Consider the following 12,452-nt stretch of genomic DNA (forward strand, 5'->3'; position numbering starts at 1 on the left):
AAAAAGAAAAATTGTGAAAATAGAGAAACCTTTTTTTTTTAAAAAACATCACTTCATCTGGACATCGAGGCGTAATCAAATGACCACTGACAGTTAAGTTTTGATCATATGGTGGTGGTATAGAAAATGGATGGACGAATATGATAAAAATAATCGTAACCTGATCTGCAGCAAAACGGGTGCTTTGTGTTTTTGTGATACACGTACAACACACGCGAGACTCAGGAGCTCAGCATCAGTTACCATGGCAACTGCCTCAGACCGACTTGTCTGAGGCAACATGGCTGCCCAAGGTGAGGTTGTGTGCATGTTTGTTTGTGTGCTTCCATTCGCTCATTCACTCTGTGCGTGTGCACATTTATGCATTCAGCATGTGTTGTTCACTTTTCTGACTTTATGTTCGTTATGCATTGTTTTAATTTTTTTCTGCGATAAAATGTGTTTTTTTGGAGGGGGGTGCAACTTAATTTTCATGAAAGTAAAGAACAAGTCTTTACAGTGTTCGGGCTACTTTTTTTCTTCAGAAATGATAGCATTTTCTTGAAACAGGGTAGCCATGCTTTTTTTCACGGCATCCATTATAATCGCTTTATTTGTGAAAATCTATGCGAGAACCTTGATAAATTCTGCGTGATGAGATGTCCTGGGGGTTACAGGGAAACTCAACAATAACACACGCGCATTCAGACACGCGCACGCACACACACGCCAACTGCGCTAACGTGCTTGTCTACCTGCGGCACGCGTGCACACGCACGCACGCACGCGGCCGTATCTGGCCAACTTCCCGCGCATCAAATCCAGACACGCTCTTCTTTTTTGGGCTCCATTTTGGCTCCTCCAGCTCGGGGGTGCAGCGGCGGGCGCAGGAGTCAGTCAGTCGGCCGACATCCTGCCGGAGTCATCTCTTCCTTTTTTTTGTGGATGTGGATCCCACCACTGATGCACTCCTCCTCCTCCGCCTCCTGCTCCCCCCCTTTTTGTGCTGCCCTCCTCCCCATCACCCCCACCCTCCCGCTCATTTTTTATGCATTTTTCCGAACTGTCATGGCGATTTTGTGTCCTTGGAAATAAGCAGCAGCAGCAAGCGGCGGTGGTGGTTTTTCGCGCACGCCGGGCCAAGGGAGGTGGACATCTCGCCGGGCAGAGCCGAGAGGAAGCGTGGCTGCGGCCGCCAGAGCAGGTGAGCGGTGTGCCAAGCTGGCTGGCCCGCCGGCCGGCCGGGCTTCGTTCGTCGTCGTCGTCGTCGTCGTCGTCGGCGGCGTCGCCACAGACGGACTTTTTCTCGGAGCTCCACACGTGTAAGGAGGAGACGGCTGTCGGGATGTATTTACCCCCGCGCTGCGGGGACATGACTGAGCTAGCAGACTCGCCGAGCTAGGCGGCTAACGCGGCAGGAGCTATACACAACCTGGCGAGGGTCTCCCATTTCCCCGCCCGCCTTGGTGTGATTTCCGTCCTAAATGCTAACCGCCTCCTATTGAAGCTCCCTCGGCCGGAGTTGAGCGCTTCACTGGCGGCATACTCACACACGGACGCGGAAAAGCCGAACGTTAGCCGCCGCGTCGGCTAGCATCCCCTTCGAGCCCCCCGAGCGATATGGAAGCTAGCTAGCTAACTGCCTAGCCTCCTAGCTCATTTGCGTCTCTGGCGAATACGTTCACACGTTGTCGCCTTGAAGATGGCAAATAAACTAAACTAAATAGTCGCCACGCGTCAGCCCACTTTCACCTGGCCAGGTGGGTGGACGATGATGTCGCTTGGATTTAAGGCTGGGACAGCTCCCGAACATTCACATCACAATCACAAAACAGAACAACACTTCAATAACTAGTCTTAATACGAGTGAAAGTCACAAAAAGGCTGCAACACTACTAGGGAAAAAAAATGACAACCAACAAAGCACCTCATTGGTCAGGCTTCAGAGATAAAAATTCCACAATGGGGTAAAAGTCAATTTTGGAATGAATGCCCAAGTCTGAACCTTTTCCATGACCATGTACATCTAAAGAGACACATCCCCGAATCAACAGCAAATAATAATGCTTGATAATTCTATGACTTTCAGATATTGTTTGTGGGTACTAGACGTTATGTGAACTAAATGAAAAAATGCTGAGTCTGGTTGGGATTGCCACTTCAGTTTGACTAAAATCAACCCACAAATTTGAAAATCCGATGATGGGTTCCGGGTTTGTGTGTGCAGTTTAACTTAATTATTTCACAACATCTCCCTTCTCCAGTGGACCTCTTGAAAGCATTTCCACCTTGGGCTGGGCGATAAATCAATATCAATATGTATCGCGATAGACACGGGGGGCTGCCACAAAGAATTCTTTTACTCGTCGACTATTCACTAATAGTAGTCACATTTAGTCATATGTAATAAATTATTTTTTTTTGCAGTAATTTGATTCAATTTACAGTAGTTCAACAAGCTATTATTCTTTTCTTGTGATTTAAAAATTAGTTATCCATCAATTTGTTGTGTACTGTATATGTAATAATTTGAGTTGATTAATCGTCTGTATGGTTTCACAGTCATAATGGCCCTCCGAGGGACACCGTGACTACAATGTGGCCCACGACAAAAATGAGTTTGAAACCCCTGCTTTAAGGTATGTGCAAATACAAAATTAGAATTAGAATTAGAAATCCCTTTATTGTCATTGTACTCAAGAGTGCAACGAGATTAGAGAGCTCCCCTCTCCAGTGCAATACAACAATAAATAAAGACTACTAAGATGTACGTTGAACAACTATTAAACTTTTCAGCTTGGAATAACTTCAATTTAAGTCAATACTGTGGCCATTTTTAGCTGTAAATATTTATTGCATTTTAAGATAGATTCCAAAATTATACACACTATGCATAATTGCATTGTCAATACTATTAAACTATCTATATTCTAGAAAGACAAAAATAAAACACTAGTATACATATTTTGTGCATGATAAAATTAATTAAACAAAATTTTACTTTTTTGTTTAAGCTTTATTTTTCCAAAACATTTTGCTTTGCTTCACTATTCTGTATAATTTAAATGTATTACATTGATCTACAAAATCAAAATGAGGTATTCACCTGAAATGGAAAAAAAAAAGAAAAACCTTAAAAGCTTATAATTACACTATGGCTAGCTTGCAGTCACGCCTGTACCTTAGTCAAAAATGGAATCGGGCATCAGCCACAACGTGCTTCCTTTTTAGATGCTCGTTTATCACCGCCGTGCTGCCAGGAAAGGCAGGTTTGTATGGCATTAGTAAGTACTTTTTTAGTGGAATGCGCCTTAAGTTTTGGACTCTTACTAACTCCAGTTTGCCATGACACTGCACTACTCCCAGTGTTGCAGTCGCCATATTTGTCATCATGACAAACTTTACTCTTCTTGTTTGAGGTCCATTTTGATTCTATGTCTGACTCAGGCCCGCACCATTGGTTTAGCTCAGGAGTGGGCAAACTTTTTGATTGGCGGGCCACAATGGGTTCTAAAATTTTATAGAGGGGCCGGACCAGGAACAGATGGATGGAGTGTTTTGGTAACCTCACCTGATTGGAGAAAAAAATACATTTAATTTTAAATGAAAGTGAACTAAAGCATTACAACAATATATATGTCTGTAAAAACCACAGTATTCAGAAAATAAAACATTAACAAGTGTTATTCATTTAATTTTTTTCAAGTTCGGCGGGCCGGATAAAAACGTTTAACGTGGCCGCATGTGGCCCCTGGGCCGTAGTTTGCCCACACCTGGTTTAGCTGCTTCTTCATTAGTTTGAACGCTTCATCTTCATTGGTGTGGAAGCTTCTTCTTCGTTGGTTTACTTGCTTCCTCTTCAGGTTTGGAGGCCGCTGCCTAATACACACACAAATGCCGGTCGGGTTATGCTTTCTGATTTTTAATAATTTTTTTTTAACGTCCAAAAAAACAGGTGTGACTTTTCAGTGGAATCAACATGGTCCCAAAAACAAAGAATATTTACGTTTTTGATGACAAGCATGGAGATGGTCGAGGATGTACTAATTACTTTGTTACTAGGAAGCAGTGGTTATTCTGGGTTCAGAGCTTTAGGGCTACTGCATGCAAGATCATTTTTCACAGTTTTGCACACTTTAATGCAATTTTATTTCCACATTAATGAAAGACAAGCATAACACCTTTTAGGAAAGTCTTTGACTAAACCATGAAACAATCAAAAGATGTGGCTATCTAAATCGAACATACTCGCTAGTACGGAGAGTCATTCGGCTGATTTAATCATCTTCAAAAATAATCATTGTTGGCTGGCGTTTTGCTTATTAAAGACGGATATATTTTTACTGTTTCACAAAAGACTGAATGTCGTTCAGTGTTGAGTGACTCAGGAGTTCCACTCGATAGAGCACTGACTTTCCTGAGACAATGAAGTTGTCCCAAGTTATGGCGTGGCCATGTGAGAATACTGCCAATATTTCCAGCAACAGTGGCAGATTACTGGGTGACATCGATGGCATGCGCTTACTTCGACAACAAAATGATCAGCTTTTTACTATCACCAACAAACAGAGATGGGCGAACGGTGTGATATGTTTTTTTATCCACTATCCACAACTGAGAGGCGATATTTTATTTTTTTTATATATATTATGCTGGTACGTGGCCGTATGAAATGTGATTTTACGTTATCATGAAGGTGCATAAATTATGTTTTGCAGAGAACGTCATTCATCATGTTACTTATGTACTGCATACATTAATGGCCCAAATGTGAAAATAAATGTGTTGGTTGATCCTTAAATGTTGTTTTGATATTCTACTCTCACGTGGTGACGAGATCTCGTGCGATGCGAGAAGTCACATGCATTGATGGGAAAAAAGATGTATTAAAAGGATCAATTTATGATTTTATGAATCATCATTGGGCTATGAAAAGGAAATTTGATTCGATTCAATTAATAATTTTTTTTTTTTTCAAACCTGGTGCGAGTTACTTGTCTGTGTTTGCGACTGTGTTGTTCGTGTGTGTGAGTGTGTGTGTGAGACTGTGCTGCATGCGTGTGGGGTGTCTTTGTGTGAGTTTGTGTTGCCTGCATGTGTATGTGTGAGACTGTGTCCGTGTTTCTGGTGTGTGAGCCCGTTTGCGTTGTGTATGAGATTGTGCTATGTGACTGCGCTTGTGACTGTTGTTGGTTTGCGTGTGTGCACGCGCACGTGGCACATGACGTCAAAGCTGTTGTCCCAGTTTGCCTTCGTGGCCGTTGCTTGACCGGTCGTCCTCTGGCGAGGCGCTAAAATGAGCTCACGTGACGGCGTGGACCACTTTCATACGGCGCGCCTGCTAAAGTGTAGCAGCAGAACCGTAACAGACGTTAGCGGGACGTCGCAAAGTAGGAGGAAGTGGCAATTGGCAAATCAAATGGCAGGATTCAGTCATGTGGCGCAGTAGCACACTGAAGCGGAACACATCATTGTTTCAAATTGAGGAAATATGGAGTCGTGTCTCGCCTCAGCGAGTAATTTAATGGCAAGACGTACAAAAGTTCACACTCCTAGCCTGGGAATGATTTGGGTTTGAAAAGACGGACTTTGGTTAAAATAACATTGTAGGATGTGCCGCGAAAGTGCAATTCACCGACAAATCTGTTTCTCCACCACTTAATTACAAACTAATAAACCGTACAAAGTAAACTGAGGAATACAATGTTCCTTCGCTACTTTGCGGTTTGGTTGTTGCAGCATCAGTGTATTGCAGGATTTTCATTTGAGACCATAAGCTCCTCTATTGCACCTTTTAAAAAATTTAGATTTTTGTTTTTTTAATCTAGGGGGAATTTGTTTCGCTTGTCGCCCCCAAAATCCATGTTCACTCATCGCGGTTGCGTTTGGGAAATGCGCCACTTCACTTGGACCATTCAAAAACTCAGAAAGTTTTTCAAATGTGCCGTTTGGTTATTCAAAGTGTCCGTCAAAGCACAAGCTGCTGATTAGAGGCTGCGTTCAGAAACGAATGTGAGCGGGGCATGCTCTGCCTCGGAAAATGGCCGCTTAACTAGGTTCAAATTTTTCTTTTTAGTTTAGAATGTTTGGTACAATCCTAGTGGGTTAATGTGCCATTTGGCACATCAAAATCGAGGACTCAGTATCGGGAGATGATGTCACTCATGGGTAATCAATATTAGAATTGGTAGTATAAAAACCTGATTGGAACTTGTGTCAATCACCCAGTTGTTTCTTTGTTCTTAATCACGTGGGGGTGTTTGTGTGTGTGTGGGACAGATGCAGTGACAACGTAAAAGATGAAAATCCACAAGAAGGACAAGCAGCAGCAGGTTAGTTATCTTTGTATGCATTGCTGCTAATCCGTTCCAACCTTCCTTAAAAAAGAATCAGTCTGTTTCGCTGTGTGTGTGTGTGCGTGCGCGTGTGTGTGTGTTCTTAATAGTTTAAGACCTTGTTTAACTCAAAATTGTCCAAACCGTCGTAAGTTTGCCCTCTTAACAGTTAATCTGTGCGGTTTCTGTCGTCTACAATGAAAGCAGATTGTTTTTTTGTATTGAATTAAAAGACGACATTTGCAAACATCTGATCTGCCAGGATGGCCGAGAGGTCTAAGGCGCCGCGTTCAGGACCCAGTCTCCCCAGGAGGCCTGGGTTCGAATCTCGAATTTCCCCATTGTGGGACTAATAAAGGGAATATTATTATTATTATTATTATCTCACTTTGAATAGCAGTGATCATGATTTTTGCCTTTTTTTCTGACAGATGTTATGTACCAAAGCACTAAAGATAAAGATGTCCTTTATTAGTCCCACAATGGGGAAATTTGAAGTGTTACAGCATTTGAATCATAACCAATATGTTTGTGCATTTAACACATTTTCAGTTTGAAATAAGGTCCTGTTTTTTGAATAAAGGGATGGCAATTGAATGTTAAATGAAATAAATATGTGCTGCCCTTGTTGAGAGAAATCAGTGGAAGAATTGAAGTGAAACAATAGCTCAAAACAATTCATCGATTTCACAAAGAAGTAGTCAATTCGTTTGATGTATATATTAGTTGTTGATTAATTGTGACAGGTCTACTCAGCAGTACTTGAACATTGCTCATGCTAACCCCGAGTACAGTGAATGGGAATCTTCCTCGTGGGGCAGGAGCTTAGCATGTATGCTAACTGCGTCCTGGCTGCTGCAGTAGCAGTGCTGAAACTGCAGAGCCACGCGCTTTACTTTTGTCAGAGATGCGCTCTTTGTGTGTGTGTGTGTGTGTGTGTGTGTGTGTGTGTTTTATTGATTCATTGGCTGTGCGACTGCACGCGGCAGCAGTGCTCGCTGGGCTTTCCTGGCCTGGCAGACGCCACTCCACTGCAGCATGGTGCTGTGTGTGCCTGCGTGGGATGGCGTGTGTGTGCGTGTGTGTGTGTGTTTATAACACGTGATGTCATCCATGTAGGCGCAGCCAGTGTGCTGTGATACGAATCATTGTCTGTCTTTGGCATAGTGCGGGTGTTGGAGAGTTGTGTACATGTGTGAGTGTGTGCATGTGTTTTTGCTTATTGAGCCCGCGTTAACCTCGCAGCTAATTTTAGTTTGATGTTAATAATAACTTGAGATTTATATAGCCTCCTTCAATGGCTTAAGGATGCTCTAAAGTGTACTGTATATGAGTACTTGTATCATTCAATGAAATTGTATAGAAAAAAAAATTAAGTGTAACCCAAAATATATTAATAATAAATTCTGTGCAAAATAAAATAAAAAACTGCAATAATAATACAATTTAAAATATAATACATATTTATTTTAAAACCAAATAAATATATACATTAAATTAAATGAGTTAAACACACGGATTTATTACTTACAAATGTACTCAGGAGATTTTTATGTTCGATTAATAGCTGTAAAGACATTGTAATTTAGTTTTTTAATTGACTAATTTAATATACTTTAAATATCTCCCATGATTAAAGTTCTATTTTCAAAAAGTTAAAATTAAAAGGAAGTCAATCAACTCGACTCAAGTACATTCATAGCGCTCTTAAAAAACAACACTTGCTGCACACGAAGTACTGTACAGGGATTAAAAATCATACATATTAAAACAAATACTGGTAAAACAATACATTACAAACATAAAAACTGTAAATGCCATAAAACGCCAAAGCAATGCCAAGTCCCATGCTGAGTCAAAAGACATAGAATAAAAATGTATAATAATAATAATAATATAATATTCCCTTTATTAGTCCCACAATGGGGAAATTCGAGATTCGAACCCAGGCCTCCTGGGGAGACTGGGTCCGGAACGCGGCGCCTTAGACCACTCGGCCATCCTGGCAGTATCTTATGATGACTCGTTAATGGTAAACACGGTCACAAAGCTCTGAAAAAACACCATCTGTGTTTTGCTGTCGGCTGTTGCGTGAATGCAAAATGGCTGCTACATCCTGGCACTTCAAATAACTGAACCCTCTGGAGTATTGCGGCAATAACAAAGCTACCCATAGTGGCATTAATGGTAAAGACAGCTTGAGTGACAAAGACAGACCATTTGGAAAAGAACCCCCAAAAAGGTACTTTGATTAACATAAGATTCATTTGGCTTCGCTTTTGTGAAAAAGGCATTTTAAGCACTCGGAAAAACATATTTGAATGATACTACCTGTGATTACATCGAATACTCATGCCAGTAAAATTAATTGTCTTTCAAAAGGAAATTCAGTGTTGTATGTCTTAACCGTCGTTGATGAATTTTTAGAAAAATTAGCCATATATATTTTTAATATATCTAAATAATTCCAAGTAAAACAAATTAAATACAAAATAAAATTTTGATTAAAATTGGGAAAATCAATCATTTGTGGGGGGTAAAAAACATGCTTGGACGCACAACTCTTCGTTAAATGAACTTAAAGAAGAACAAAAGAAAAGTCAAAGCTGGAAGAATTCCCAATATGGATGGCATCGATGTCGTTTTTGATGATGCGTCACAAAAGCGTCCATCAAAAGGACAGAATAAACGGGCGGGCAACCAAACGGCTGTTGTCATGGCGACCACGTGTTTACGTCTGCCTTTCCACGTTATATTGCTGTGAGGAGACAGTTTCCATGGCAACAGCCCGGATGCCCCTCCTTGTGGTGTGTGTGTGTGTCTGAGTGTGTGACATTGACTGAAATGTCACCGCTGTAAATTTTTATTAAAAAGACAACCACTAAAACACACAAAAACAGTCTAAGACACCAAAAGAAAGGTAAACGGCAAAAAAAACAACCAACCATTTGCCGAAGGCGTACTCCTGAGTAGTTACTATGGAAACAAACACAGTAAAGTCTCTGGGATGTGTAAGCCCGACGTTGACGCGACACATTTCACGTCTGATGTTTGTTCAGTGGACACTATGTTTACATTTCTCATATTTATGTTCATAAACAACAAATCAAGATGAATTAGTCTGTGTATTGGGAATGCTAATGCTAAAAACAAGGCTAATGATAAATCCATTTCTCTTAACTGGGTGTGCAGAGTAATCGGTGAAATAGACATGGGTGCATGTTTTTTCTAAGTCATACAGAGAAAAAAAAACACAGGTGCACTCTGACTGATTAAAAAAAAAAAATCAAGAAAGAAACACATGCAGTTATGGCACTCACATTCTAACGTGAATTGAAAAGTAAAATTAAGACACCGGTGCATTTACAGCATTGATTTAAAGATTGAAGAAAAAGACCCAGGCACACGTGCACAACTTGCATAAAATTCCAGATTTAATGATAGTTTTACACGACGATGACGAAATGCTTGCTAAACAATTTGTTGTTATGTTTCAGATGTTGGGCGGCCTCCTGAAGCACACGCCGCCATCTTCGGCCTCGTCCGCTTCGTCAGCATCGCCGGAGCAGAACAGCGGCGCGCAGACTCCACTGCCCACCATCCCCAGGGGCCACCTCCTTGTGGGCTCCAAGGACCAGCTGCGGCTCCTGGCCCCTGTTGGCGGCCTGTCCAACCACTGCAAGGCTCCCACCCTGGTGGTGGCGGCGACCCCACGGCCCCCCTCCTCCCTGAGCGAAGAGGACGACGGCGGCGGTGGCGGCGGCAGGGTAAGGAAGAAACGCAAGAAGAAGGACAAACGAGAGCGGGAGGAGGGCGACGACAGGGCCTCGGTCAAGAAGCGCAAGCAGGCCCGGGAGGCGCCGGTTGCCATTATACTTCCACATAAGGTCAGGTTATTGCATTTTCACTTTTTTGCTATTCAAAACACTCCATTTATATTTGTTTTACAATGGGCCTGATGTTTTGTTTTTTTTTTAAATGCAATGCTTCATTTGTTATTGGTTTTGCATTTCATTATTTATTCTTAACGGTTTATATTTCTGATTACCCTTATTTCTTGTGAATAACACGTCCACATCTGAAATGAAGGGGGCGTATTATACTCAAGCGCAGTCAAAGAAAACAATAGAACTTTCTTTCTACGTAAAAATTTGTGTCTGAACACACACAAAAAAAATCAGTCTATCAAATGATGAATACTTTTATTTTTGAACAATGCATAGCAGTATAAATTCCTGGATACAAAAAAAACATCAGCTTTGAAGGGGGATTTTGATTGGGTATAATGCTCATATAATGTGTGGTGAAATTGTGGTGGTCTACATTTTATTTTTATTAGGGTAGAGAAAAAGAATCATTTGCATTCTCCTATCGACTATATATTTTGTAAACACAATGCAGTTTCAGTTATCATTTTTTAAAACGTTTTTGTATTACATTTTGACAATTGAAATATTTTGAATTGTATTTTACAGTCAGTTTTTGTAAACAATAATAAAAGTTGTTTCCCAAACAGAGGAAGGAGCGCAGGACCAAGGGGAGAGTGGATGCCGCCCCAGACGCTCGGGCCGAGCTCAAGCATGGCGCCAGGCGGAAAAACACCTGTGCCCCCATCGCCACCACGCCAGATGTGCCTGTTAAGGTGCCCGGCAAACGAGGGAGGAAACCCAAAATCAAAATCCTGCCCCCTCTTCCCCCTCATCAAGGTGTGTGTGTGTGTGTGCACGTTAGTGTATGTATACGTGTGCATTTACCATTGAGAAAAACACACTGCAAGAAAAAGGCCTTGTACTAAATTTGACCGGTCCGTCACACCTCTGAAAACTACTCTCCAGTACATGGGAACAGAATATACTGTATGAAATACATTGAATAATTCAATGCAAGAAAATCAATCGGCAGTACACGATATAAAATACTTAGATGGAAATCCACTGTCGTTACAACGTATTTTGCTCTGACGTTGTGTTATGATGTCACACTGCCTTCCTGTCCTACAGCCACACCCCCTCCAGCATCAGCCCTGCCTGGCAGGCCACAAGCCCCACTCCCCAAGAACCACAACCAAGCCGGCCTCAAGCCCGGGCTCCAGTCTGCACCCAAGCAGAGGGGCCGCAAACCCAGGTAAGGCCATCGGAGTGAAGAAAGCGCCAGAGGGGGAAAATGCTGACTTGGCCGTTCTTTCCCAGAGATCCTGGCGCCACGCCTTTGGAGAGGAAGAAGAAGGCCAAGAGGAGAAAGCAGACGGCGGCGGTCCCGGAGGGGGCGGAGAGCGACGACACCACCTCGCTGTCTGTCAACACGGGTGGAGAGGACAGCCAGGACCCCCTGGACAACGCGGTGAGTCCGACTCCTGGCTCCCGAGTCACGTCAAAAAACAAATAAATTCTATGGTTGATTTCCAACTTAAAATGATACAGTGGTGACACGCTCTTGTGGAGAGTACAAAAATTACTGACAAAAATGTTGAACATTATTTTTTCAAAATATTCACAATATTCTTTCATTTTTTATGTGATATTGTGAAAGAACTGAGAACCTTCTATATGCAAATCATGTCTCATGTGAAAATCCAGTCAAAATTCTGAAAATTAGGTAACATCAGCAGTGAATGAATGCAATAACAGGTGACGTCAAAACACATTCACTACTTTTAGTAACGAACAAAGTACATTTTATAAATTGTCAGAGCACTTGACTCAATTGTCATCACAGAAACAGATGTAATTTTTTGTACACTGCTGCCAAAAATGACCCAGAAACCATTATGGTGATTTTAGGGTTTTTTTCCGGGCGAGTGTAATTGATTAATCAACTTGTACACTATACGTAAATGCGTACAAGACTGATTTTACATGAATTTATTTATTTATTTTTTGTGAATCTCGCCTTCAGAAGCGGCGCTCAGGACGCCAAGTGAAGCGTAGGAAGTACAATGAGGATTTGGACCTGAAGGTGGTGGATGATGACGGGGAGACCATTGCTGTCCTGGGAGCGGGACGCATCGCAGCGCTGAATGCCACAGCGCTCGCCTGGCAAGCCGAGGTACAGCAAAGGAAACCTCTCGCTACAAGACTTGAATTGAAAAAAACAACAATTACAGAAAACTTGAAAGATGAAATGTGGAGTTTTGCATTT

General features: G+C 41.9%; 1 protein-coding gene across 2 annotated transcripts in view; it reads left to right on the plus strand.

Annotated features, from left to right (window-relative positions):
• Nucleotides 1-830: 830 nt before the first annotated feature.
• The window catches only part of chd6 (chromodomain helicase DNA binding protein 6), a 34,253-nt gene continuing 22,631 nt past the window's right edge, over nucleotides 831-12,452 (plus strand). Inside the window, exons 1-8 of one of the 2 annotated variants that reach the window (XM_088308311.1) lie at nucleotides 831-1,183; nucleotides 2,542-2,618; nucleotides 6,259-6,311; nucleotides 9,812-10,201; nucleotides 10,831-11,020; nucleotides 11,315-11,438; nucleotides 11,504-11,654; nucleotides 12,210-12,359. In XM_088308311.1, the coding sequence (XP_088164437.1) occupies nucleotides 6,279-6,311; nucleotides 9,812-10,201; nucleotides 10,831-11,020; nucleotides 11,315-11,438; nucleotides 11,504-11,654; nucleotides 12,210-12,359 (1,038 nt within the window). In that variant the 5' untranslated portion in view covers nucleotides 831-1,183; nucleotides 2,542-2,618; nucleotides 6,259-6,278. The remainder of the gene's footprint in view (nucleotides 1,184-2,541; nucleotides 2,619-6,258; nucleotides 6,312-9,811; nucleotides 10,202-10,830; nucleotides 11,021-11,314; nucleotides 11,439-11,503; nucleotides 11,655-12,209; nucleotides 12,360-12,452) is intronic. The other variant, XM_088308312.1, reaches the window with a different exon arrangement.

The sequence above is a fragment of the Idiotropiscis lumnitzeri genome, chromosome 11 (genome assembly GCF_059441095.1).
Source record: "Idiotropiscis lumnitzeri isolate Australia: NSW breed Sydney's pygmy pipehorse chromosome 11, RoL_Ilum_1.0, whole genome shotgun sequence".
Lineage (NCBI taxonomy): Eukaryota > Metazoa > Chordata > Actinopteri > Syngnathiformes > Syngnathidae > Idiotropiscis > Idiotropiscis lumnitzeri.